Raw genomic sequence first — 27,922 nt, 5'->3', positions numbered from 1 at the left:
TTTGTTTTGAGGATGTGAATTGGCTCTCATTTTCTTTAAATAGTCCACTTACAAAGGGTTTCTATTGTGTTTAAAATAGTTAATCAATTATGAAGCTACAGAAATTCTACATGAGCAACAAAAATTAATGTTGTTCTCATTCACTTTCACAATATTGTTTACTTAGTGAATTTCATCTCTCGTGTTTCATTATAACTAGTCAAAAAAAGAAGTTGCCAACAGCAAAAAAACAACCAAAAAGCAAAGAACAAAACTCTTGTATAATTCCAAATATAGAAACTCAAGAATTCCAATCAAAAGGAGGAAGAAGAAACCCTGAAGAAGTAAGTGTACTTTCTCATTAAAGCTGCCACGTTGTTTGTTCGGGAGCCAGGCGGTTAACTATAATTTGGTCATCCTGATGAACTTTTAGATTTGGATTTTCTAGGCCAGGGCACATTTTGAAAAGTAGCTTAGGCTTTTCAAATCTCCCACTGAAATAATTTAAACAACATCTCTAACTAGAGTAAAAGCAGAAGGGGTACCAACAGTGACCTTTCACAAACTTGAAGCTAATATTAAATTCATCTGTACTGATAAAGTTCTACTAAGCAATAGCCAAACTAGGGCTAAGTCCCTGGGATTAAAGGCAAGTGGCTGTTCATGACCACTCAGGTTTTTAAAAAGAAATGAGGGGACTCTGAGGAAGCTCTCAACATGGTATGTGTTTGTACCTTAATTTTGGGCCCTCTGTTTTTTTAATATATATATATATATATATATATATATATACACACACACTTATATATATATACACATATATATGTCATATGCTTATAACATGAAATATATGTGTATCTATATAATATAGATGGCTGTTTCAAGGATTAAGCTAGTTACTAGATGAAAAGCACACAGGTGCATGCTTGGCACCTAGTATATGGTACAGAAATGTTATCTGTTTTTATTATTAATTTTATATCACACTTTTCTGCCATTTACCTTGTATGTTTAGACTTTGCCTCCCCGATAGGACTGTTCTATAAGGTTCCAAATCATAGTCTAAATTACCTTTGTGTTTCCTGCAGCACCTTACAATGATACTTCAGAAGAACTTACATTCATTGATTTATTAAACTAAAATTAACTTGGCACCTAATAAACATGAAATTGCGCTAAGCCATGGTTATACAGAAAAATCAGGACATAGTTCTTGCCCTCTGGGAGGTCCCAGTCTATTGGGGATGACAGAGATGTGCTTGCATCCTGGATGACATGACATCATGTACGGTGACAAGGTGGTGTGAGTACAGGGGCAGTAGGGTGTACAGGGTGCAGCAGGAGCTCAGAGAGAGGGTTCCTAGAGGGAGGAGTGAGTCAGGGAAGATTTCCTTACAAAAGGGACTTCTAGGCCAAGTATAAAGAACAATCAGTAATGAAGGAGGTACTGAAGAATTAAAGGCAGGCCAGCAAGTTAGAAATATTACCCTGGAGGTAAGCTTGGAGGTCGAACAACCTGTTCAGTAATAGAAACTCAGGAAAAACAAGGTGTTTGCCATAAACAAGCCCTCCCCAGAAGCTTTAGAATAGCACCTGACTTTCCAGGCTTATTGCATTGGATTCAGAATTCCTTAAGATCCTTAACAGCCTATAATCAGACCAAAACCACTTTGACAGAAACAGAATGTATTATATTAGGTCCGTTTATGTATAGGTAGCTATGTCCCACGCCTGCAGGGAGCGCCCTCACACTCTCTGCTGCCTGGGGTGCCTGATGAACACCCTGCATACTGGTTCCTGGTGGACCTGAGCACTGGAAATTGGGATGCAACATGGGGGTTGCTGTCCCTTTTAATGCATTTAAAGCAGCTTTTAAAACTCAGCTTTAAAATTTCTGCTGTTTTCTACTTTTTTGCTTTTTAAAATTTCTAAATTATTTTCAGCTAACAATTCTTGCCCTGTGTTCTCCAACATGAAGGGGCTAGTTGGAATGAACTAAATCTCTTTCATTCCTATCCACAAAAATAGGAAAACTGCCAAACAAGCGCAGTTGGCATATTGGGTTAAAGTGAATTAGAACTTAAAGAAGGAAAATCCCAAGACATTCCATATCCTTTCATTTTATTTTTCTTATTATAAAAGCAATGCTTATTATAAAATCATTACTCCGCCTGTTTTATGATTAAATGCAAGCCAGCAAAAGAAGACTAAAGAAAACCCACAATTCCACTTACCAAGAGTCAACCATGGTAAATGGGAGTGTTTGCTTAATTTCTCTTTCTGATTTTTCATTGTTGATGTATAGGAATGCCAGAGATTTCTGTGAATTAATTTTGTATCCTGCAACCTTACCAAATTCACTGATTAGTTCTAGTAGTTTTCTGGTGGCATCTTTAGGATTTTCTATGTATAGTATCATGTCATCTGCAAACAGTGACAGTTTTACTTCTTTTCAAATTTGTACTCCTTTTATTTCTTTTTCTTCTGATTGCCATGGCTAGGACTTCCAAAACTATGTTGACTAAGAGTTGCGAGAGTGGACATCCTTGTCTTGTTCCTGATCTTAGTGGAAATGTTTTCAGTTTTTCACCATTGAGTATGGAGCTTGCTGTGGAGGCGTAAGCTGGGGCAAAGTGAGAGAGTGTCATGGACATATATACACTACCGAATGTAAAATACATAGCTAGTGAGAAGCAGCTGCATAGCACAGGGAGATCAGCTCGGTGCTTTGCGACCACCTAGAGGGGTGGGATAGGGAGGGTGGGAAGGAGGCTCAAGAGGGAGGGGATATGGGGACATATGTATACATATGGCTGATTCACTTTGTTGTACAACAGAAACTAACACAGTACTGTGAAGCAATTATACTCCAATAAAGATCTATTAAAAAAAATGTCAAAAAAAAAAAAAAAAAGAGTCAACCATGGCTGTCTGTGGGTGGATTTGCCCATATTTGTTCATTCAGCCAATGAACATTGTTCATTCTGTTTGAACAATTCAATTTGTTCATTCAATCACTGAAATATTGGTGACTAAGGATACTCATTTCTGATTAACATTCTGGAGAGGTTCTTCCAGCCAAACTGCTTTTAGCTAAATTGTTTTTGGCCAAATTGCTTTCAACTGACTTACCTGGAAACCATTAAAACTACCTTTCTGGGATTAACTATATAGTGACTCCTCATTCAGAGAACTGGGGCACGTTCAGGTCTGCTGCTCTGACAGAAGGTACCATGAAATGTCATGATCACACAGGCTGTTTCTCTACAGAATTTGTGACTCTCTGAAGCTTATTTCTGCACACTGGAGAACAGCTTCTTTCCAATGGGACTCGTGCATTTGTGACTTCTTTCACTGAGCTGCAGAGGATTGACTTTGGCCACTGGAAAGCATGCATGCTTTGCTCATTGATCATGGGTATTTGGTGAATGATGGGATGGGGTGGGAAAACAGCACTGGAGCAGTTACACTGTTTGCTTTGAAATCCCAGACTTGCGGGAGAACTTTGAGGGATTTGACAAGTGGTAAAGATCTGCTAGAACACTTAGTTAAATCTTGAATTTTGTAACTGTGCTGATGTCGTTTGTTGCTTACCTAACAACCATTCCCTTCAGCTTTATTGGCCCCAAATTTCTTCCTGGCTATGGGAAAGCAGTGGCCCTTCTCAGCCCAGGAGGTGAGAATGGCTGGAAGACTTCCTGACCATCATGGGCATTCCTCTCCTGTCAGCAGTGGTTGATGTAGTAATTGGTCTGTGATGCCACCCTGGCCATGAGACGTAAGGGCTGGGGGGCCTCTGGAGTGGGTGTGACTCCTGAAATTGCTGTACCCACTTTTACCTTCAGGAGAAGGATAAAATCTGACACAGAGGAGAGCTGAGTAGAAAGATGGAAAGCACCTGGGTCCTTGATGGCATAGCATTAACCTGGTTCGCGAAAGGCTCTGAGGAGTTCTGAAGCGCAAAAAACTGGTGTTCTCAGTTTTCCTCAAACTTATTTTATTAAGGGACCCTTTTCTCCAGGTACCTAACACTGAATAAGTATTTGAAAATGTTTCTTAAGACTTTGAAAAAAACCTTTACCTACTGTCCTCAGCATAAGTGGCCAATGGTGACATGAGGTCAGTAGGCAAGGCCCTCAGGAGTTTCTTCTTCTGCCCTGGTTCATTTTGCTAAACTTTCTCTTCCTAGCCTAACCCTGAAGGAAATGCCTTAGGGATTACTCTAAGTTATTTTTTTTAAAAGGACACTGTTTCTGCCACCTTCTAATTTAGCTGTTATCCTCAATCAAGTACTGAGTTAGATATTTTTAAAGTTTTACATCTTTCAGGCTAACTGAAGAGAGACTAAACTGGACCTTGTAGGGTCTGCTTGGGCTTCTCTGAAGCTTGACTGCACTTGGCTGGTCCATGAAAGGAGGTTCCTGGGAGTGAGGGAAGATGTGTGGTTTTGTGGGGTTCCCCTTATCTACTGCTCCAATGACGTAACTCTTCTTGGAACATGTCTGGGGAAATTCCAAAGGAATAAAGGTCCCCCCCACCCTGACCCCGGTATCTTTCTTTATTTTTCCTCTGTTGGTGCATCAAGAAGCAAGAGATTACATTCAGCAGCTGACAGGCAGCAGGTGACAAAAGAGCCTAAAGGCCATGAGTCATGGAGGCCTGTAGCCAGCAGGGACCCTACAGGTACCTAACAAAATCCCCAAATTTAGGACGGAGAAGGAAGTTGAGGACTAAAGAAGCGAAGTGACTTCCACAGAATAATCAGCAAGTTAGTCACACAGCTGGGCCTGCAACCTGGGACTCCCAATTCCCATGACAGTGTTCTTTGTCATACGGCATTATAACTCAGACTCATAATATTTAGGGGAAGGGAGAGGGTTACATGGCAATTTTTCTTCAAAACAGCCACATATACAAGATTTTAAACTAGTGAGAAATGAAAATTCTTGCCTGCTATACACCCACTCTAGGCCTACTGAATCAGAAATTCTGGAAATGAGACCCAGAAATCCATTTTTTTTTAAAGCCCTCCATACATACTAAAATTTGAAAACCATTGGTGTACGGGGAAAAAGTTAGGGTTCAATTCCTGGTACCATCTGTGATTAACTCTCTATGTCTCAGCTTCATGCAAACAAATCAGAAAACTCTTACTGTTTTGTTGGTTAAAAAACTACCACATTTAGTGACAAAATGTACACAAAAGGCCCATAATCACTCAACACTCTAGCTATCATGTCTTTATTGGCATCAGTTAATTCTCAGTTTATAGTTTCTGTACATAATTCCTATGCCTACACCCTGGCAATGTCTACTTTGGAAACTTTGGAGTGCCCAGTGATTTGAACAGCATTGGTGGAGAAGAATGAGGAAATGTGCCAGGAACTTTGGCTTGAGATGATCGAGAAACGGAAGGTTGCCCAACACGGTCTTCATCTCCCTATGGTGATGAACTTATGCCTGTGAGGCAGTTCTACAGTACAATGAATGTGAAAGAATGTATATCTTACTTTAGTATCATGAACAGTGTAACTGGTGATCCTCAACAGGTTATAAAAAATAATAATCCATACGTAGAAGGAAAACATTCATTTCATTGACATTTATCTAATATGAAAACATTTCTACGACAAAATCCAAGGACAAATGAAGATGATATTTCAAACAACTCTCATAGAATGAGGAAAGTCACAAATGGTCAGGGGGACCTGGCAGGAATGGGGTAGAGGAAAACATGGTATACAGGAGGGATAAGCAAACAGAGATGCAGAGAATAACTTACATCTTAATTTGTCCATGATCTTCCCTCCACACAATGTGGCTAAAGCCATTTTGACAGCAAATACTGAAATTTTACCATGGCCTTCCCTGTTTAATGATGATAGAAAAAAAGAGATGTCATGTGAAGAACATCCAATAACACAGTTTGACATTTTCTGTTCTGTAGAAATCATAGGACAACAGAGCTGCATGCATTATTGAACATATCCATTTTAAAAAAGGTTATGAATACAGTTCAACACGTTTCTGAAAAACTCTTCTATTCGATGTTTCCTTTTTTCAAGAGATTGCAGAATCTTTAAGTTATTCTTTGTCTATGCCCCTTGTTCAAAGCATAGACGGGTAGCCAAAGAAATATGTGCTACTTACCTGGGGATGAAAATTACAGAACATTCTTTTCACTTTGGGTTTCATAAAATAATTTTATGTATGATGATGCCATAGTTTCTATAATTTATTTAAACAAGGCTTCAGAAAAATCTTAAGTTGTGTGTGTCAGGTAATTCCTGAATTTTAAAAGGGTTAGGGTTAATATGGAGACTTATTCATCACACTTTTTTTTTCAACAATCATTTCCTACCCACAAGCCAACTGTCCTTAAAAGTGATAACATTTACTTTTCAAAGGGAGTTGGTATTTTAAAGGGGCAAAAGTAAGAGCTCTTTTGAATAGTTCTCCTACCTAAATGACATGAGAGTGGCCAAATCTTCGTTGATTCAAGAGGTATAACTAACTTGTCCTTCACAAAATGTGATATAAAGGTCATTCTATAAGAAGTAGAATATTTCTGCTAAATGATTTTTCCAGCTGGAATAAACTGTTTATTATATCCTTGGAACCAGACAGCATATCATATTAGTAATTCATTTCTTTGGTGGTTGCTACTCTTAAGAATGATCAAAAGAGTTATTTAAAATAATAAGTAGAGTCTGTATTGACAAGGGTTTAATATATAGAATAAGTAATTTATATGAATTTATATGAATAAGATTCAGATATCTGACATATTAGAAGAATAAGACATAATAAATTATTGTGTCTTTGTTCCTTACTAGACTCCAGAGAGGAATCATTTGTTATTCATCTTCGTTGTTGTCATTCTTAGCATAGTACCTAGAAGGCAGCTAGCCAGAATGCAAAACTGACCCAGTCTTATATGCTAGTGACTCTCCTGTTTATATTCCTAAGGCTAAGCACCAGACTTACATAATTACATATTAGAAATCTTCACTTGGATATCCTGCATCAAACCAAGTATGTTCAAAGTAGAACTCATTATCTTTCAAAGCCCTCTCATAATACTCTGACCAACTTAACTACTAACCTGCTCTTCCTCCTACAGTCCCTCTTCGGGTTGTCAGAATCACCATGTACCTAGTTACCTAGAAATGAATTCTGGGCAAGAGGTCACCCTTGATTTTTTGCTCTTCCTTAATTCACTACCACCCAAATAAATGTTTAGATATACCCACTTCACTGTATATTAAACCCACTTCATTCTTTCCCTTCCGACTGCCATGGCTTCTATCAGCTCTTGCTTTAACACTGTAATAACTTTTTTTAAAAAAAATAAATGTATTTATTTTATTTTTGTCTGCGTTGGGCCTTCGTTGCTGCGCGGGAGCTTTCTCTAGTTGCGGTGAGCGGGGGCTGCTCTTCCTTGCGGTGTGCGGGCTTCTCATTGCGGTGGCTTCTCTTGTTGCAGAGCACGGGCTCCAGGTGTGCAGGCTTCAGTAGTTGTGGCTCGCGGGCTCCAGACGCGCAGGCTCAGCAGCTGTGGCGCACGGGCTCAGTCGCTCTGAGGCATGTGGGATCCTCCCGGACCAGGGCTCGAACCTGTGTCCCCTGCACTGGCAGGCAGACCCTTAACCAACGCGTCACCAGGGAAGCCCTGTAATAACTTCTTAAATGATCTCTCTGCTTGCACACTCATATCACAGATCTGACCATGTTACAGTCAGAGCCCTGTATTCGCGGTTCTGCATCTGCGGATTTAAGCAACCGTGGGTGGATATAGGGGTTGTCTGTAAGAGACTTGAGCATCCCCAGGTTTTGGTATCAGTAGGCGGTCCTGGAACCAAACCCCTGCAGATACCGAGGGACGATGGTACTTCATTATTTAAAACCCTGTTGCCTCCGTTTGCCCGAGGGATATAGTTCTAACCTTATCTGTTTTCTCCAGGCTCATCTGCTACCATTTCTGTTGCACTCCACACCACAGTGTCCTATCAATGCCCTTCCCGCTATGCTCTGCTCAGGACTCTCCCACCCATTCATGGAGTCTCAGCTCAATATCATCATTCACTCTGCTCGGAAAACAGTTCTTCCCCTGATGTGGAAGCAATCACTCTTCCCTTTACTTTTACCAATTATTTGGCATCTGTCACTCACCTATCACTGAATGACCTTGATTTGTTTATTTACGTGTCTGCATGTATTTCAACTCCACACTGTGAGATCCTTGGGGGCAGAAATTATGTCCTCTCAATTAGTTGAATTCCCAGTGCCTCACACTTTGTCTCACACAGCGTTAGTGAACAATAAATTCCTTATATTAATTAATGACTATTAATCATTATAACAGGTGCCCTAGAATTTTGATTAAGTGGTTCACTAATTTTAGGGCAGGTAGCTGTAATAAAAATGCAATGATTTTGTAAAAACCACCTCATTCAAAATTATTCCATATCCCCTGCATTCCCAATTGCATGGATAACTGGAAGTATCAATAACTTTACTTTAGGAAGTAATTAGCTTCTCTTCCTAAGCTGAAACATGGTTCAAGTAATAACAGGAGAGTCTACAAAGTGTGGAAGAATAGGAGTAATATAGTGATAAAGTAATCTTCAAAATGCAGAGAAATTGAAGAGTATTATATGTGAGACCTCAAGAGCAAATGCAAGTTTCTTTCAATGAGTCAGAGAGAACAATTTTTTTTATTTTTATTTTTTATGCAGTTCACATTTTCAACATTTACTTTAGAGCAGTTCAAGATCTGTAAAACCCAGTGCTTTGAAATGGTCTGGGGTTAATTTCAGGATTAATTTCCATATTTTTTTTCACATCTTTATTGGAGCATAATTGCTTTACAATGTTGTGTCAGTTTCTGCTGTACAACAAAGTGAATCAGCCATATGTATACATATATCCCCATATCCCCTCTCTCTTGCATCTCCCTCCCACCCTTCCTATCCCATCCCTCTAGGTGGTCACAAAGCACCGAGCTGATCTCCCTGTGCTATGCAGCTGCTTCCCACTAGCTATCCATTTTACATTTGGTAGTGTATATATGTAAGTGTTACTCAGAGAGGACAATTTAACTCAAGAAAGAGGACAGACCACAGATGATGTTGGGACAGAGAGCTCTCCAGAGGATGAAATGATGATAGCTCACGGGTGAATTCTTAAACCTTAGCTTTTAATGCAGAAGGTCCTAGGGAGATGAGCAGTCCTGTATTGTTGCTGGAAATGCAAGATTACTGCTATTAAACCCAAGAGTGGTTGTATCAGAGCTATTTTGCCAAATTGACATAATCAATCTAGATAAATCACCCAGTGGAGGGCGGCTCAATGAGAGTTTTGCAGGAACTGAAGGGTGAAATTAGGCCACTGGAATTTATTGGTATGTAAGCTACTATGTCAGATTGCAAATGTGACCCCTGTCACAAAGAAGGATTCAGGGGTATGCAGGAATGTACACCGTGGGAAGCACGCCAGTACCAGGTGAGTTCAGACCTTGCTCAGCCCTGGCACTGGATAAACCTTTAAGGAGTTGAATGAGTGAGTGGAGATGGTGGACTTGGCTATGGAGAACGGAGGCACCAAAGAGTTAAATACAATGGGATCTTTTTAAAGAACATTTTCAGTAGATATAACAGGATGAAGAAAAGGAGTGGAAAGAGAAAGATTTTCTAAAGGTCTTTGACAAGGTTCCACACCAAAGACCGTTACTTAAACAAAGTCACCTTGGGATCAGTGTCCCTATTTTGTTGTGAAAAAAGAATTGGCATTGACACCGGAAGCAAAAATTAGGGAGAAGTTGGTACATCCCGAATGGAGAACATAAGAGCTATTCTCATTAGGAATCTTCCTTAGTTGGGACAGTTTGACTCATGAACAGTCAGTGAAATCTCTTAAGTATCTAAGAAGTGAAAAGTCAAGCTCTTGAGGATGGATAACAGGAAGCTCCTAGGAGTCTTGGGCAAACGAGCAGGAAAGCAGCATATTGTTCCAAAGTGAGTTCTGTACATGCAATGCCTCTAGGAGTAAAGTGGTTAAATGCCACATATGGAATGTTGGCTGTTGGCCACAATTCAGGACGTAGACCCACCAGAGTGTGCTGAGGATGAAAAACGTAGATTGTCCCTAATGCTGCAGGGCAAATGGTGCTCCAAGAGGAGCACTAGAAAAAGTCTACACGCTTGTCTTGCTTTTATGAAAAGCTACGGCCGCAGCACACCTTCAGTTTCACGTGTAGTTCAGATTGCCACCTCAAGAAACAACAGATGCCATATGATCTAGCAATCCCACTCCTGGACATATATCCAGAAAAACTCTAATTTGAAAAGATACATTCACCCCAATGTTCATAGCAGCACTATTCACAGTAGCCAAGACATGGAGTCAACATAAATGTCTGTTGACAGAGGAATGGATAAAGAAGATATGGTACATAGATACAATGGAATATTACTCAGCCACAAAAAAGAATGAAATAATGCCATTTGCAGCAACATCGATGGACCTAGAGATCATCATACTAAGTGAAGTAAGTCAGAAAGAGAAAGACAAATACCATATGACATCACTCTTATGTGGAACCTAAAAAAAATGATACAAAGGAACTTGTTTACAAAGCGGAAACAGACTCACAGACATAGAAAAGAAACTTAGGGTTACCAAAGGGGAAAGGAGGTGGGGGAGGGGTACATTAGGAGTTTGGGATTAGCAGATACAAACTACTATATATAAAATAGATAAACAACAAGGACCTACTGTATAGCACAGGGAACTATATTCAGTATCTTGTAATAAAACATATGGAAAAGAATATGAAAAAGAAATACATATATAAAACTGAATCACTTTGCTGTACACCAGAAACTAACACAACATTGTAAATCAACTATACTTCAATAAAAAAATAAATTAAAAAAAAAAAGAAAGTGGCAACAGAGCCAAATGTGTTTGAGAGTACTGTCTACAGTGTACAGTGTATACTGGATACAGCATACAGTGTAGCCATTAGAATCATTGACTTTTAGGGCCAGAGTGGGCCTTAGAATCAGTGATCAATGACATGACCACATAAGCTTTTATTTGTGAATGAAAGCTACTAGTGTAAAAGGTACAGTAAAAGCTTTAAAAATAAGTTTACTACCAGCCTATCATTTTTATTAAAAGAATAATCTTACTTTTAAAGTAAAACAAAATTTTACTTATTTTAATGTTTTCTCTTTCAATGTAGAGAGAGAACAAAAGGCATATACATATTTTACTCACTTCCCCCTCACTATTTGTTTTTTGGCATCATGAAATAAATTTTTTTTTAAGCCAATTATCCTGAAGCTTTTGCCTTTGCAAATTTTACTTTCCTGTTCTAGCTCGACATCAAAAATACCCAATTAAATTGTTATCTTGGTATTTAATTAACACCTAAAAGGATATTTAAGAGAACCAGCAAATTATCAAAGGTAGAAACTAAAATTGCTTGACTAATCAATGTTTCTTTACATTGTTTATTTCCCCTTATACCTTGTTTGCTCATTCTGAAAAATTTCAAATTTTCCTGCGGCATACCTGATTGAAAATGGGAAAAGGAAAGCACTTACTCTTTGGTTAAAATATATATATGGAGATTGGTAGAGTGTCTGTCTTAAAAACATGCATTACTTCAAAGTTTGACTCATCATCACAGAAAATGAGTAACTGCTTTATGCTGGGCTTTTTCTATGACTACACAAAGAGACAAACTGACTTCTTTTAACTAAGATACTACTTTTAGGGAAAAGTTGTCTGGGAAGGAAAATCTACTTTTGACAAGAAGGAAAAAGAACAAATAGATACTGATAGGTCTGGGATGGTAGGCTGAAGTTGGAACTGTAAAAATTTAATAAACAGAAACCTCAATTAAATAGTCAGGAGGCCAGCAGGGGGCGCTCTCCTGCCCTGCGATGATAACAGAGCCCAACCGGAAGAAGAAAGACTCCTTTCCTGGCAAGAACTCAGCCAATGAAAAGCCATGGACTCTCTGTTTACTACAGCCCTCCCAACTTCCTTTCCCCCTCTATAAAAGTGCTCTCCTTGCCTTGCCCTGTGGGGACTCTCCAGGGTTGCAGACCCCAAACAGCAATTCCTTGTTGATCCCGAATAAACCCTTTATTCTCCCCTTTCTGGAGAAATAACTGGTAGTCTATTTGCTTTAGGTCAACAGAAACAGAAAATAAAATTTCTCCAAGTTCCCAAGAGAGTTCCCTGTTTGAAATTACAGAACCCCAGGACAAATATCAAGTCCCTGAAAGTGAGATTGAATCCTGACCGATTCTTTTTTGAACAGGCTCAAGGAATTATTTCTCTATTTAAGAATACTAAAACCAGGAGTTCTTCTCTTACCAACATATTTTACCAAAGCATTTGGAAAGCATTTATGATCAGCAAAGGCCCAGCACTCACACTTGGGTTTCTCCCACACTTTGGTGGCTTAATTCACTGGGAGAATTGCTTCCTCCTCTGTCTTCCACAACATGCCTCTGTCATAACACGTTTCTCCTCTGGGAATTATTTTGTTCATATGGAACACACCTTTATTAACTCAATACATATTTATTAGCAATGCCTCAGAGGTGGGGCATAAAAAGATGAATAAGATGTGGCTCCTACCCTCCAAATTTGCCCATCATCTACTTGGGATAAGGAGTCAAAACTAGTTAATTTTAATACAACACATTTTAAGGGCAGAGTCCATGTCTTACTCAACTATCATCCCCAGTCTATTGTAGCACCCAGAACATAGCGAGTTCTTAATACATGTTAGTTAAATTAATGAATGCACAAGTGAAATGTTCTGATTTACCACTTAAGTTTTATACTGAGCAATACTAAGTTTTGAGGAAAACTACAAAGGTTAACTTAATGGCCCTTAATATTAGATGGTGCAGTCATGTGAGATGTTGAATTTAGAAGGGATCACAGACATAATTACTCTTGTTTTGGGGAGACTAAAGTTAACATGTGAACACATAGAAATAAATCCCTTATTTGGCCCTGGCATCACTTTGGGCTCCTCATAATGTTAGCAAAACATCCGGGAAAGTAATTCCTCATAGCACTGGGCCAGGTGAGTTTGCCAGCAGTTTGTCTAGAATGGAGAATGGAAGGGGCCAAATCTGTTGACATGTCTCCCTCACTCCCATGAAATCCCACCTGCCACTCATCCAAAGTACATCTGACAGGAAGACGAGTGACATTACGGATGTTCAATTTATCTACAACTATGAAAATTCTTTGGAAAGAGTTTCCATTTTAGCAACATGTAGGAATCTTGGAACAAGGTATTTCCCACCAGCACAAAATTTTAGTGAGTAGAGAATGTGGACATCTTGGATTTAAGATGTGCTAAGAAAAAAATCACCAAGCCAAGTACATTTTAAAGATGGAGGCACATACATAATAAAACGCCAAGAGAAGAACATTTGGTTTCGGGTGACTCTTCTCTTTTTCCTTCATTCTCACCCATCCATAGAGCCTCACATGTAAACAACACATTCTGTTGGTGTATTTTGCAGTGCATATTTTCATTGAACATCAGAATCATTTTTACAACTCAAAAGGCAGAAGGATTTTGGCAGAGTTCCAGGATTATTTCACATCCATGCATCTGAAATAGTGCTGTGGTACCTTTCATCATGTCGGGGGCTCAGCAGTGGGAAAGGATATTCAAATGGCTCAGCAAGGTTCAAGATGTCAAACAAAGAGGAAAATTCCAGAATTTTGTATTCTCTATGAAAGACTATTATACGATGGATTTGGAGCTCTGGATGGCTGTCATAAAACTGTAAGTCTACAGTGTAAAACTTGTTAAGTCCAAATAGCTCTTTCACATACACTCTGTCAAATATGTCTAAAGATCACAAACTGGAAAGGTTAGGAATGTGAGCTTAATAGTAATATCCTGTAATAAGCAGGGTAAGTCTGGGGAGAAAAAGCACATTAATTCTCATATAAAAAGATGAAACAGAAAGCGTGAGCAGAACTGAATTTAAACTGATGCCTGAAACAAAAGGATTTTTCCCCACTTACCTCACCTAGTAGGAAGCTGTATGACCTGCAAATTATCTAACCTTTTTATGTCTCAGCTTCATCACTTACTCAACCTGGAAAATTATAATAATGTAACACCAAACCAGTAAGATTATTGGCACACAGTAAATGCTGAGTGCATCTTAGCATAATTATAATATTATTATCATCATTAGAGAATTCACATTAAGAACTGATGTAGAGAATGGACTTGAGGACATGGGGAGGGGGAAGGGTAAGCTGAGACGAAGTGAGAGAGTGGCATGGACATATATACACTACCAAACGTAAAATAGATAGCTAGTGGGAAGCAGCCGCATAGCACAGGGAGATCAGCTCGGTGCTTTGTATCCACCTAGAGGGGTGGGATAGGGAGGGTGGGAGGGAGATGCAAGAGGGAGGGGATATGGGGATATATGTATATGTATAGCTGATTCACTTTATTATACAGCAGAAACTAACACACCATTGTAAAGCAATTATACTCCAGTAAAGATGTTAAAAAAAAAATCTGACTCTACACTAAAAAAAAAAAAGAAAGAAAGAATTGACCTCCAAAAAGAACCACTGTTTAATATATATCATTGTCCTACTTCGAGTTTTTGAATATATGTGGAAATAATATTTGCTAAAAGTGAGGCCCCTGTCATATAATCTACTTTATGAGCAACTGTGCCAAGAAGGGAGGCTCCTGAATTGAAATGAGATTAAGTCAACTGAAGGAAGTTGATGTTAGTGTTTCCCGGGGAAGCAGGAAGAAGGTAACGAGAAGCACGTTAATGTCTTCTGTGAAGATGGGATCGCCCACATTAGTAACCAGGGACATCTAGTGATCTTCTCTGTGGAGGAGAAGTGAAAACAGAGGGTATGAATCTAGATGACCGAGCAAACTTAGACCCACTAGATTTAGTAAAAGATTGGAGATTAAGGAGGACTTAATCTCAGAAAAAGAATGAAAAGAAATTAGTGTGATAAGAGCTAAGTCCACCTTTGATTTTCATTCATTTATTCATTCACTCACTGATTCATTATGAGCTGGATATTGGCTCAGGTGCTGTACATATATAGAAAAAGACATGGTCCCACTTGAAAGTAGCTTGTGGGGGTCAGTCAGATAAGCAGAGAGACAGGCATCTCAAGAGACTATCAGAGTCATGTTCAAGGAACAGTGGGACCTGGCAGAGGGTGAGCAGCTTGGCCATGAGAGCTGAAGGGCTTCACAGTGTATCAGTGTCTATGACCCCACCTCTCCAAAAGGCCATACATGATCAACTTTGAAGAATTATCTTCTAGGTAACCATTATACCTCAATAAAGGTATATATGTTTTTTGTGTTTTTTTTTAAAGAATTATTTTCATCTTGTACCTTTCCGCCATTTTGTTGTTGTTGTTACTTTCAATTCCCTAAAAACTAATAACATAAAAAGTCCTTAGAACACTTCAAAGAGATTTCCCTCCCCCATTGGGATATGGACAAGTGAGAGGAAAAGGGCTGCCGAGTTAGTGGGTTCTGAAAGAGAGAGCCTCAGGGGAAGGCTTCTGCCAGCAAACGGGGGAGGAGGCAAGGCAGGCCAGTTCCTGGGGGGACACAGAAGGAAAGACAGAAGAGGAGGAGACTGACTCAGGGCTCTGGTCATTTCCTTGTATTCTTCTTCCCTCTCAGCCCTGCTCCCTTCTTCTGAGACCTCCTTTCCCATGCTTCCCAGGCACACCCCTCCATTTCCCTAGAGACAGTTAGAGAAGAAAGCTTCTGGCTGTAGAAAGGGTCTGCTTAGAAGTTGGTTGCTTAATAGCCCGCTGGGTGATATCCCTCCCAAATATCTATTTTTAGAAGGAAAGTGATCAAGACAAAAACCTTCTAGGCTGAAGGGACTGCCTATTCAGTGACAGGACAGCAAGCACGGCATAGGCCATTGGAGGCACATGCTAGCTCCTGACAGTCTACGAATCATCCTATGTATGTAGCGATGTACTGTATCTTGAGGCTGACTTGGCCAAAGAGCAGAGAAACCTGACAACCGGGAAACCGACTACAGCCTGCGGCAAGCATGCCTGTGTGAGAACTGAGATCCAGGTGATTCTGGCGGGGAGAGGAACAGAAGGGTGCTACTCTTGGGGAACTATGGTTGTGGGAAAGTGAGTCTGGTTCCCAGGGATGCATCCAAGTCAAGTGGACCTTGATCCTCATTTCAGGTCACTATTTCTTGGCAGAGTTTAACTGGCTGGGGCTGGTGAACTTTAAGGCACAAGCAGAATAATGAACACATTTCTTTGAATGCAAGTTCTTATTCTTCATGGGTTTAAATTACTGTCTTTCCTTTAAATTTTTTTTTTTTTTTTTTTTTTTTTACATTACCTCTTTAGAGTCCAGGTTGCTAAGGCATCTCTAACTCTTTTATTTTGGATTTTTCCTCTCTTTTTCTTTTAGTATGTGCATTTAAAATACAGCAGATGAGGGGAAAATCTCCTAAATGTTTCAGTGATTTTGAAATAGCAACAGCACAGCATTGAGCTACCAGTATCAGGCTCATTCATGTCTACCAAACTACAGAAGGCTCCCTTAAATACTTGGGTTCTGTGAATTCATGCCATTTGCAGCAACATGGATACAACTAGAGATTATCATACTAAGTGAAGTAAGTCAGAAGGAGAAAGACAAATACCATACGATATCATTTATATGTGGAATCTAAAATATGACACAAATGAACCTATCTACAAACAGAAACAGGCTCATGGACATAGAGAACAGACTTGTGGTTGCCAAGGGGGAGGGGGTGGGAGAGGGATGGGGTGGGAGGTTGGGATTAGCAGATGTAAGCTATTATATATAGAATGGATAAACAACAAGGTCCTACTGTATAGCACAGGGAACTATGTTCAGCATCCTATGATAAACCATAATGGAAAAGAATATAAAAAAGGAATGTATATATATGTATAACTGGATCACTTTGCTATACAGCAGAAATTAACACAACATTGTAAATCAACTATACTTCAATAAAAAATAAAAAATAAATATTTGGGTACTATGGGACAGGTAGTAGGAAGTGACATCAGATTTCCATACTGGATCTCAATTGGATAATTAGAAGTTTACTATTATAAGAGATAGAATTGAACAGTCATTTTATTCTTGTTTCCATTCTTATATTCACTTCTAAATTGTATTTCCAGGTAGTGGGACTTACTGATGGCTTACCTCTCACATTGTCTAAAATTTCAAAATCCATCAGACAGAAAATTTGTTTTTCAGTAGAACTGCCTGTATTCACTTGCTCTGCCAAAGGAGAGCAGGCAGAAGTATCTGCAGACTGGGGTCTCTATGTGGATGTGTCTGTGAATCTCTACAATGAGATTTCTCTGGGTGGATGTGTTTCTAAATCTACTACAATGAGATTGCTGAAAGAATACATCAGGGGCCTTCCTATGTGTAAGAAGATTAGGAATCAAACATTTCTTCTGAACATTTGTGTGAACTACTCTTTACCTTGGTATAATCCTTAAGCTTAGCATCCAACAATCTTGCAATGATTCAGCTACATTATCATAGCTATTTAGAGAACATTTACAGCTCTGTTTTTTGAAATGCTCTTCCCAATATTTCCAAACAAAAGTGAAAAGTCTATTAGGTTAAGCCCCATCTGTTTCACAAAATACCCCATCCTTATTGTTAATTTGGCCCCATTTCTGTATTTACAGAGTTGGTCCAAATTATTTTTTAGCTTTGATTCCTTATGAATCCTCTAGAAATACCCCACGATGTAGCAGGAAATTCTCTATTTACATTTTCCATTGTTATAACAAATAAGGCTCCTGAAGACTTCAGTAGCAGGTCTGAAAGCTGCCATGCTCTTGCTAAGGGGACACGACAGAAATGCTGTTATAGAAATTCCACGGCTTGGTTCCACTCTGCCACCTGTCATGTGGAACCACATCTTCCTCTCCCAGCCCCGTCGCTTGGCTACCACAGTGATTAGCCCAAAGCAGTACATCACTTCTGAAGGCTGCACAGACTAAGCGTGGAATCTATCAGGCTGGACTGCTTGTTTATTTCAACTTGAGAATTTCTCAAAATATTAACATGGAGACAATAATGTATACTGGTCAAACTGAGCACGTACAATTCTGTCACCACGCTAGGTTGCAAAGTGACAGCTGGTGACTTTTGTGAGTGGCATAATAACATTAGTCTAGCTGGAACATCTCCAGTGCTGGGTTTAAATATTCCCAAGCATTGGCTAGACAACGAGACTAAGCAAAATCTTCTGAGAGTCTTAAAATGGGATTGCTGACAGGTCAAGCTAGCAATATTCCTTCTTAATATTCAATAATAAAATATTAATATTTTCCTTCTTAATATTCAAAACCAGGGGTGAAATTGGAGGTGCTGATCCTATATCTAGCCTAGGGGCCATCAGCAAAAGCCCCTTTGAAATTTTCGGCAGATAATGGGATTCAGGGGAGGTTTTACATTTCACAGGGCTGCCGCATGTGCCTTGGAAAAAAAATCGAAGCTGAATCTCTAAATCCCCACTCTGCCACTCTCATGCTGAGAGCCACTGGACCTGCCGATTGCCACTGGACAAGTGACAATCTCTCTGTGCTTCGGGTCCTTCATCTGTAAAATGAGAGGTTTGGAAGAATGGTCTTTAAGATCTCAGACAGTTCTGAAATTCCCTGAGTCTGCGAGGGGAAGTTATAAGATAATGAGGCTGAGTTTCAGTCGTGGCGTGTGGATGGCATCACGTTGTTTTACATGGTACATTATCGACCAGTCCATTTAATGCAAGTCACGGCTACTTTTACTAGGCTGGTCAAGGAAGGAACCCTTTTCAACATCTGTTTGCTCTGGGGTCTTGTTATGACGTCTCAGAAGCACTGTCTTAGACAATTTGCAAAGGAGAGCGTTAAAAACACCCTCCCACATCATGGTTCATTAAATCGCTCCACAGGCCTATCACGCAACGCTTCCAAGCGTCCATAGCTTCTAGGAAGCGTGGGATGAGTTAAATAAAGGTCAGCACATAAAATACAATTGTCCTCCATTTCCTATGGAGCTATTTTACTCTCTTAAGTCATTTCCAAAGCATTTAAAATTTATATTAAACACATAGAAACTTTATTGGGATAAGTATCTGACCAAGAAAAAAAGAAGCAGTTGGTTACTCTAGAAAATTCTTTGGAATAAAGACCAAGAGGAAGGGGAGACCGGACATGTAGTGAGTCACAGATATTCAGAGGGAGCTTACGGATCAAAGGCTGCCAGCAGGAAGTTTAGCAGGAGGCTGATGGACTGCTCCACCTGAATTTGGTGAGTGGTCGGCATCCTTTTGTTGAGCTGGTAAAAAATGGTGGAGAGCACAGCCTCCAATCGGGCCACGTTGAGTTCTATGTTTGGGTCCACGTTGTTCAGACCATTTTCCCTCAAAGCTTCTATGACGTTCCAAATGTCCACCAGGTGCACTACATACAATGAAAGCAGAGTGGACACATCAGACCAGAGTGCATGGAAAGGTAAATTCATTATTACACATGTACCATCTGTCCTGTTTTGTCAAGGTGCCTCATAGGCTTCGGTATGTGTTCCACTGCTATAGGAGCTGACATCAGTAAAGGCACATAGTGCAGGATCTCAAAGAGCTGATGTACAATGTGTAACAGCAAACAAATGATTTTCTGAACATCACAGTAGAGAGTTATTTCTATTCTTCATAATAGACCCTTGAAATACTTACATGTGAGGAATGTGAGGATCAAGGAAGTTAACTGACAAACGCAAAGGTCCAAGGGAAGTCACCTGGCATTTGTATCCAGGTCTAGTTGGCTTTTTAAAATATTGAGATATAATTGGTATATAACACTGTGTAAGTTTCAGGTGTTGATTTGATACATTTCTATATTGATTTGATACATTTCTATATTGCAGTATGACTATCACCATAGCGTTAGCTAACACATCATGTTCCATAATTATCAGTTCTTTTTTGTGGCGAGAACTTTTAAGATCTAGTTCCTTAGCAACTCTGAAGTATATAGTACTTGTGATTAAAATTAACAAGTCTATGTGGCTTTAAAGCATTTTCCCACTTGTACACACTGACCCCTTACAAAGAAAAGAGAAAACCAACACTGAAATTCTAGTGTTTGAAAGGCTATCAAAACTGCATTTGTGCATTTAAAGTATTTTCATTTATTTATGTATTTTTAGTAGTATAAGGTTTGAAATAAGAAAAAAGGGAAAGTTAAAGTTAAGCAGGAAGGTAGGCGGGGGAGAAGGAAAAGTTATCTCTACAATGCAGCAGTAGAACTAAGGCACAGATCACTTAACTCACCTGATCAAGAACAGTTTCTTGGTTCCATTGTTAGTAAGCTCGTGTAACTTAAGTCATGGTTACTTTCACTAGGATAGTGAAGAAATCCATTTCTATTTCTTTCCTGTTCACCCCAAGGTCTTGTTATGACATTCCCAGATGACATCACCGCAATCAAGACGATGGACACGTGTATCAGCCCCAAAGGTCACCTCATGCACCTTCTGACCCATCCTGCTCCCCACCCCAGGCAACCACAGATCTGCTTTCCATCACGATTTTCTAGAATTCTATATGGCTGGAATCGTATCATATGTACTCTTTTTTTGGTCTGTATTTTTTTATGTAGTGTAACTATTTTGAGAATCATCTATGTTGTTGCGTGATAATAGTTTGTTCCTTTTTTTTTTTACTGCTGAATGGTATTCTGTTAAATGGATATGCCGCAATTTGGTTATCAACTCACCCGCTGACAGACATTTGTGCTGCTCCAGTTATTGTTTATTATGAATAAAGCTGCTACGAACAATCATGTACAAATCTTTGTATAGACATATACTTCCATTTCCTTTGGTAAATACTTAGAAACAAAGTGGCTAGGTTGTATGGTAGGTGTATGTTTAATTATGAAACTTCCAAAGTGTTTTTCAAAGTAGTGGTAGTGTTTTACACTCCCATCAGGAGTGTGAGAGTTCCAGATTCTCCACATCTTCACCAAGTTTAAGGTTCACTTTTCATTACACTTTGGTGTTTGAAAATAAATATGTTGATTTTCTCAATGAAGTAGATACTTATGTTTTAATTCCTGAGAACTATACACACCACATATGCTTTTCCACCAACAACTTTCAAGTTTTAGTCTCCTATCTCTTTGCTCACTTCTGATACTATATTTGAAAAACAAAACTAACATCTATTGAGATCCTGGACTTGAAGTTGAAATTAACACCGGACTTGGAGTCCAAAGACCTAGGTCCACATCTATCTCTTCTACTACAAGTGCATACCCTTTTAGCCTTGACTTAGAGCCTCACTTTCCTCATCTATAAAGTGGGGATTGTGTTCATTAAATGGAAAAATGCATGAAATCAAAAGTGGCAGTGCCGGGTACATGGGTACAATACATTATACATGAACAAATGAATAATGTGAGTCATGTCAAAAGAAAACTTTTTGGCATATCTCTGGTTTGGAGCAGAGGAATACAAATCACTTTCCCACTGAATTATTTAAATATTTATTAGATTTGGATGAATTCAGATGTGATTCCAATTTTGCAACCTTCTCTGTATATCACATAACAAGGATGTTCTTTGTATTTCTTAATGTTATTTAGCCAATTTTTCAATTTAGCAAGTGAGATACTCCAAGGGAGACGGCATTACAAGTTGAATTTATTTATTAATTAAATTTTCTGGAGGGAAATAGCTGGTATTCCTATAATTATTCCCTATATGTTTGATCTACAAATCCTCTGGATCTAGTCCTTGGGGATGTCTGGGTACAGGATACAAAGAGAGCAGTGATGATGAGATCTCCCCCATCGTTCTGATTGGTATCTGTGCCCAGGTAACCATAGGAAGTGGGCTACTGAACTATTCTGATCTGGATCCTGGCTATGGATCACATGAAACAGGCACTGGAGAAAAGGAATATGGACCGTGAACTTGAGCACAGGAGGGAGATGGCTACAAGGCAGGAAATGGCTGCTGGTGGAGGGAGATAGTCTGGACGGCTAGACTAGGAGACGTTGTAGAGCACAGGGAGGCCCTCAGGATTCCCACAAGTGGAATAACACAGGTCCACAGGAGTGGCCAACAGACCCACAGGGAGGTTCCTTAGGCAATTTAGTCTCTGCGTGTCCAGCCTATACTCACCTCTTCTCTTCCAAACCCACTTTCTCTGGGGTTCCCTTCTCTAGTGAATGGCACTAGCCCCCGTCCCTCCCCCTGATCCAGCCAGGATCTGCATTTCATCCCTGGGTCCTCACATCCCACATGCTCTCAGTGACCAAGTCCTATGACTATATCTCTTAAATGTCACTTTAATGCCTCCATTTCCATGGACCCTTATTCGCATCACCCAATTCCATCATCCATTGCTGTCTTCATTATCTCTTATTGGTTGACGAAATCAGTTCTTTTGTCTTCATTCTCTCTCCATTCCAATTCGTCCTACACACTGTAGTCAGAGTGATATTTCTGAACTGCAAATCTGACATGTCACTTGTATGCTGCTGAAAGTCCTTTAATAACTTCCCATTAATTTGAAATCCAAACTCTTCAACATGTCTTGCAAAGTTCTTTTTGATCTGGCCTCATTTACTTTGTATCTGTGTCTCATCCACCGTAACTTAGTGTCAATACCATTTCTTCAAGGGTGTCTTTCTGGATCCCCTGCCTCTAGGTTTTGTATCCCTCCTATGTGTCACCTTAGAATCCTGTTTTTCCCCATCACAGTATTTGTGGACTCTCTGTACAGACCAGCTGGTCATCTGTTTCCGCCTCTGTACAGACCAGCTGGTCAACTGTTTCCGCCTCTGCATCGCACATGCCACAGAAAGAGACTGCCTGTCATGATAATTGTTCACACCCTTAGCACTGTCACAGGGCCTCACACATCATAGGAGCTTAAAGAATATTTGTTGGCTAAGTGAGTGCATGACAAGGAAATGACAACAGTGAGACAGGGTCTTCTAAGGATGCATTCAATTGCTAAAGACACAACAAGGCGTAGTCATGAAGAATCACACAAGCCTTGGATTGAATCTTAGATATATCAACAGTCAAATTACTTGACTTCTCTGGGTCTTCGTCTTAGAAAAGTGGGGCTGATAACAGTCCTTACCCTCCGATGGTGACTATGAAGGTTAAATGGGATGATGCCAGTAAAATGCTTGGAATAAGGCATGTACCATAGGAAATAATAATGGCCTATGATGATAGACAAGTAAAACATCTGAAAATCATATGAAAGGTATTAAAAATAAATCTGTTCCGTATTTGTGTCTTTACACATCTAAGGTCTCAGTATAAGGAAAAATAAAATACTGATTCTGGCTGTGAGAATAGATAGTTATAAGTGACTTAAAAAAAACTAGTTTTCATAATTATGTGTTGGGCACTGTGGTAGGTCCTGGGGACTCGATGGCAAACCATACAGGTGTGGTTCCTGCCTCATGGACTAACGGTCTGGTGGGGATACAGGCATGCCTCACTATCGCACAAACAGATGATCAGAAATCATGACTTACTGTGACAGACAGGGTGCCAGGTACAAAACGGGATTATGATATGGTCGTGAAGGGGCCTGAAGAACAAGATAAGGCGGAGGAGCATTGTAACCGCTATAAAGATTTTGGTCTTTATGCTAAGACATGGGTTTTGAACAGCAGAGTGACATGGTCAGTAATGCAGCTTAAAAATATCGTTTCTGACAGTTAGGGAAGAAAGGAACAGAGATGGACAGGCACGCATGCAGAAATCGCTGGAGCCTATCGCTCTAGTCCAAGTAAGAGACCATGGCATTTATACAGAGGGGGTGGCAGTACGCAGACAACTAAAATTATGCACACTATTTTCTAGGAGTGGCAGAGTGGAAATGATACAGATTTTGCCATCACAAAGACTGAGGTTTCACTCCTGGCTCCACTAATAACTGTAAAACTGTGGGCAAGTTATTTCACCTCTATACAGTTTATCATTCCCTTTTTAGAAATGAGAACGATAATGCCACCCAGAGGGAGTTGTAGTGAAGAGAAAAGAGAAAAGGTATACACAAGTGCTGACCACAGGGCTTGGCACATAATATTTTAGTGTTAAAATAATTAAAACACTCTCTGATCTTCAGCCATGCTATGCTATTATTAATTTACAAGATTTATTATGAATCCAAACTTAAGTTTTAGCCCAGTCCCCCAAATTCAATAAACTAATTAACATACAATTTTGAGCATATATTATGTAGGTGATATCAGAGAAGCACAAACACCATCCCGGCCACAAAAGCAGATACCTATTCAGTTTGGTTGTCAAATATTCTGCGTTAGTGGAGTTTGAATTGATTTCACTGTATTTGTTAACAGAGACCTGGTAAGGAAGGCCTGCTTTCATAAAGATTTCTTGGAAGCTTTATTTCACTGGTAACTACTTTGAGAGGTTCAGATCACAGCACAGAGTAGTACAAGTTCCTGGGCGGTTGATTGGGTCTCCACCTGGTTTCCCTACTGGCTATCCATTATGACCTTGAACAAGTCACTTAATGTCCTTAAGTTTCAGTTTTCTCATCTGAAAAATGTGGACAATAACAGCTTTTCCATTACAGGGTTATTGTGGGAAGCAAATGAGATAATCCATGTAAAGCACTTCACACAGTGCTTAGTGCATAACAAGCATTCAATATCTATTAATTATTATTGAAAAAGGTAAGTATCACAAGCCTTTTGCTTAATTAAATAGGAACATTAAGAAATGTGTTAAGTTGAGAGTCATTAGGAAGTTATTAAGAGGTCTGTTTTAAAGGTCTGACAGTTGTATAAGTATGTTACTTATTGTTGAGCTACCAAGTCATTTTAGAAAACGAGGAATTTAGCTAGGTCATGCAATGATGACTATATAACACTAGATGGCACTGTGCACACTTTACTAAATATCCATCAAGCTTTAAATGTCCATCACAGAGCGCCTACTATTACGCACAGGTGATGAGAAGTAGGGTTTCCTCATCTATAAAACTGCATACGTTTTATACTAATATATTACATAAGACATCAGTTTGCATAATGAAATTATTCAGATAACATTAACCATATCAAGAATAGACAAAACGTATTCTTTTTTTTTTAAAGATTTTTTTTTGATGTGGACCATTTTTAAAGTCTTTATTGAATTTGTTACAATATTGTTTCTGCTTTTTGTTTTGGTTTTTTGGCCTCGAGGCATGTGGGATCCTAGCTCCCCAACCAGAGATTGAACCTGCACTCCCTGCATTGCAAGGCAAAGTCTTAACCACTGAATCACCAGGGAAGTCCCGACAAAATGTATTCTTAAAAGCAATATTTAGTACTTCACAGAATCTTAAAAATAATATGTTAATTTCAGACATTTATTAATAACATGCCATGGTTTGTCTTTATAAATAAATGGAAATAGACAAACTTCAATAGTTTGCCTTAAATTCAGGCAATATCAGGAAGAAAATGGCTGGGTCAGAGGCAGGATGGGGGTGTGGGAGGAAATGTTTGTATGTGGGTAGAGAAGAGTTTTTTGATCTCAAGCGATGTTTCTTATCCGTTTGCTGATGTCTTACACTCTATTAACAAGAGATGGACTCTTTATTTCATAGATATAGATGACTTAAATCCAAGTATCCCTGAGATAAGTGCAAAAATGCCAAACTCATTTATACCAGATAGAAATGACCGAGGTCATAAACTTTATGAGAAGTAGGAGAATCATATAAGTAGGGTAAAATCTGGAAGAGAGGGTACAGATAGGATAGGAAAATCAAAAGACACTTCATGAAATAGGGCTCCTCAAAATTCCCAATTCCAGATTCTACCACTTACTGATTCCGAAATCTAGCAGGGTGGGAAAGGGTTTTGACAAAGCTCTCCAGGTGACTCTTGACAATCACTGACTTATAAACCTTTAGAAGGCTCTCAGAGGGCTTGCCGCTGGGGAGGGTCAATAACCATCATCTAGTGACTTCATCTCGTTCACTTTGGAGTGGTGGTTCTCAGCCGTGGCCGCACACTGGACTCACCTACAAGGCTGCAAAATAGCTCCCTGGCGATGTTGCAGCTGCTGGTCCAGGACCATACTTGGAATCCCAAGACACTAGGCTTGTTAGAGATGCAGACTCTCAGGTCCCCACCCCAGACCTAGAGAATCAGAATCTGCATTTTAACAACATCCCCAGGGAGCTTGTATTCACACTAAAGTATGAGAAGCACTGCTCTAAGGCAGAAGTTCTCAGTCCTTCGGTGTCAAGACAGCATCACAAGAAGCTGGTCACTATAAATTTATGCAGTTTAAGAATGATTTATATAATTATGTCTATACACATCTGTGAACAAAAAAAGAGCAAAGAATGTTTATTACTCATCATCCAGCTTTACAAGGGTTAAGTCGCAACCCACTGCAATCAGCCACTGACAGTGCACCCTGAGGGATGAAAAAACAGGATGAGGCATTCTGTGCTTTGTAGAAATGGGCACCTAGATAGTTAAGATGCATATCTCAGGAAGAATTTCAATGACCCCAGATTCTTGCATCTTCCTACACACAGAAAAACACTAAAATCAATAATTTGAGATACCTGTTCTTTGTGCCTAGCAGTAATCTTTTACCAAGATGTGTGTTTGACATCATGTATTTCCCAGCCAAAAAATTCATATATATATATATATTAGCTCCCCTACTACCTGTTTGGAGCAGCTCCTTAGACCTATCTCCCTGACTATAGTCCTCTGTAAGACCCTGAATAAAACTTAAACTTACAACTCTTAGTTGTGTACACCGTTTTAGAAAGGTTAGAGATTTATATCTACAAGAAGGTCACTCATTGCATTCTGCTGTGCTTTCTTAATTAGGAGAAAAGAAAACTGCAGTTAGGCTGGGAATTGAACAGAATCTGTCGATATACCACTGGGAATATGCATACCCTCTAGTGTGTAGACGGTGTGTGTGTGTGTATATGTGTGTGCACGCCCATACACATGCCCTCTCAACCCTCACCCACCCTTGCCACCGATACTTAAAGTGATGGTGACCGTTATCTGAGGCTTTGTTATGACTCGTTTTTCCACCTCTGAGACATGCAGTTAAGAGCAGGGTGAGTTCTGCTGTTGATTTACTCATCAAATCCCACTGCAAAAGAGATAGGTTGTTTCTCCTGAAAACTCATCCAACTCTCCCCTCCCTGGACCAAAGTTTCCTGACCTTCAGGAAAATTTCCAGCATGAATTTTCCCTTGTAAACACACTCTTCGGAGTATGAGAACCAAGTTCAGGTGGTATTTCTGAGTAGTTTATACTGTGGGTTTGGAGTGCCAAATTGTGTTCATTCACATAGCAGATCCTGAAAATATGTTTGTAGGCTTGTGGAAAAGTTAATTATGGAGATTCATTCTTTTAGTTGTCCAGTAAATTCTGATGCTCTTAGCACTAAAAGATGAGCACACATTAAAGCACTGTCTTCTTCCTATGACGGCTCTCAAATAGCAAATTTCATTCAGTATTCTAAATGCCAAGTAGACTTCAAGTAAAAATGCTTTTAAGGAGCTTCACATGTGGGTCAGGCCGCCACAGGGGTGGGGTGTGAGGAGGTGGGGAGAGGAATGTATCCCCTTGTGAGTGCCTGGAATGACTTCAGAGTCCTCTTCAAACTCATTACCCCAAGCCACTAACAAGCCTTCTTTCTTAGCCTTACATTCCAGAGACTAAAACTTCATTCATACATTAAGTATTTTTTCAGCCCTTATTATGTGGCAGCACTGTTCTGGGTTCTAGAATTAGCATGAACAAGACAGGCAGGTCCCTGATCATA

At 39.5% G+C, this 27,922-nt stretch overlaps 1 protein-coding gene across 26 annotated transcripts in view; it reads right to left on the bottom strand.

Annotated features, from left to right (window-relative positions):
- The window catches only part of DTNA (dystrobrevin alpha), a 397,669-nt gene that overhangs the window by 79,057 nt on the left and 290,690 nt on the right, over positions 1 to 27,922 (bottom strand). For all 26 annotated transcript variants that reach the window (XM_059895344.1, XM_059895341.1, XM_059895343.1 and 23 more), the window contains 2 exons: positions 19,314 to 19,527; positions 5,762 to 5,847 (listed from right to left, as the gene is read on the bottom strand). In XM_059895344.1, the coding sequence (XP_059751327.1) occupies positions 5,762 to 5,847; positions 19,314 to 19,527 (300 nt within the window). The remainder of the gene's footprint in view (positions 1 to 5,761; positions 5,848 to 19,313; positions 19,528 to 27,922) is intronic.

Source organism: Balaenoptera ricei, chromosome 14, assembly GCF_028023285.1.
Source record: "Balaenoptera ricei isolate mBalRic1 chromosome 14, mBalRic1.hap2, whole genome shotgun sequence".
In the NCBI taxonomy this organism is placed as follows: domain Eukaryota; kingdom Metazoa; phylum Chordata; class Mammalia; order Artiodactyla; family Balaenopteridae; genus Balaenoptera; species Balaenoptera ricei.
This window is presented reverse-complemented; position numbering and strand designations above follow the sequence as displayed.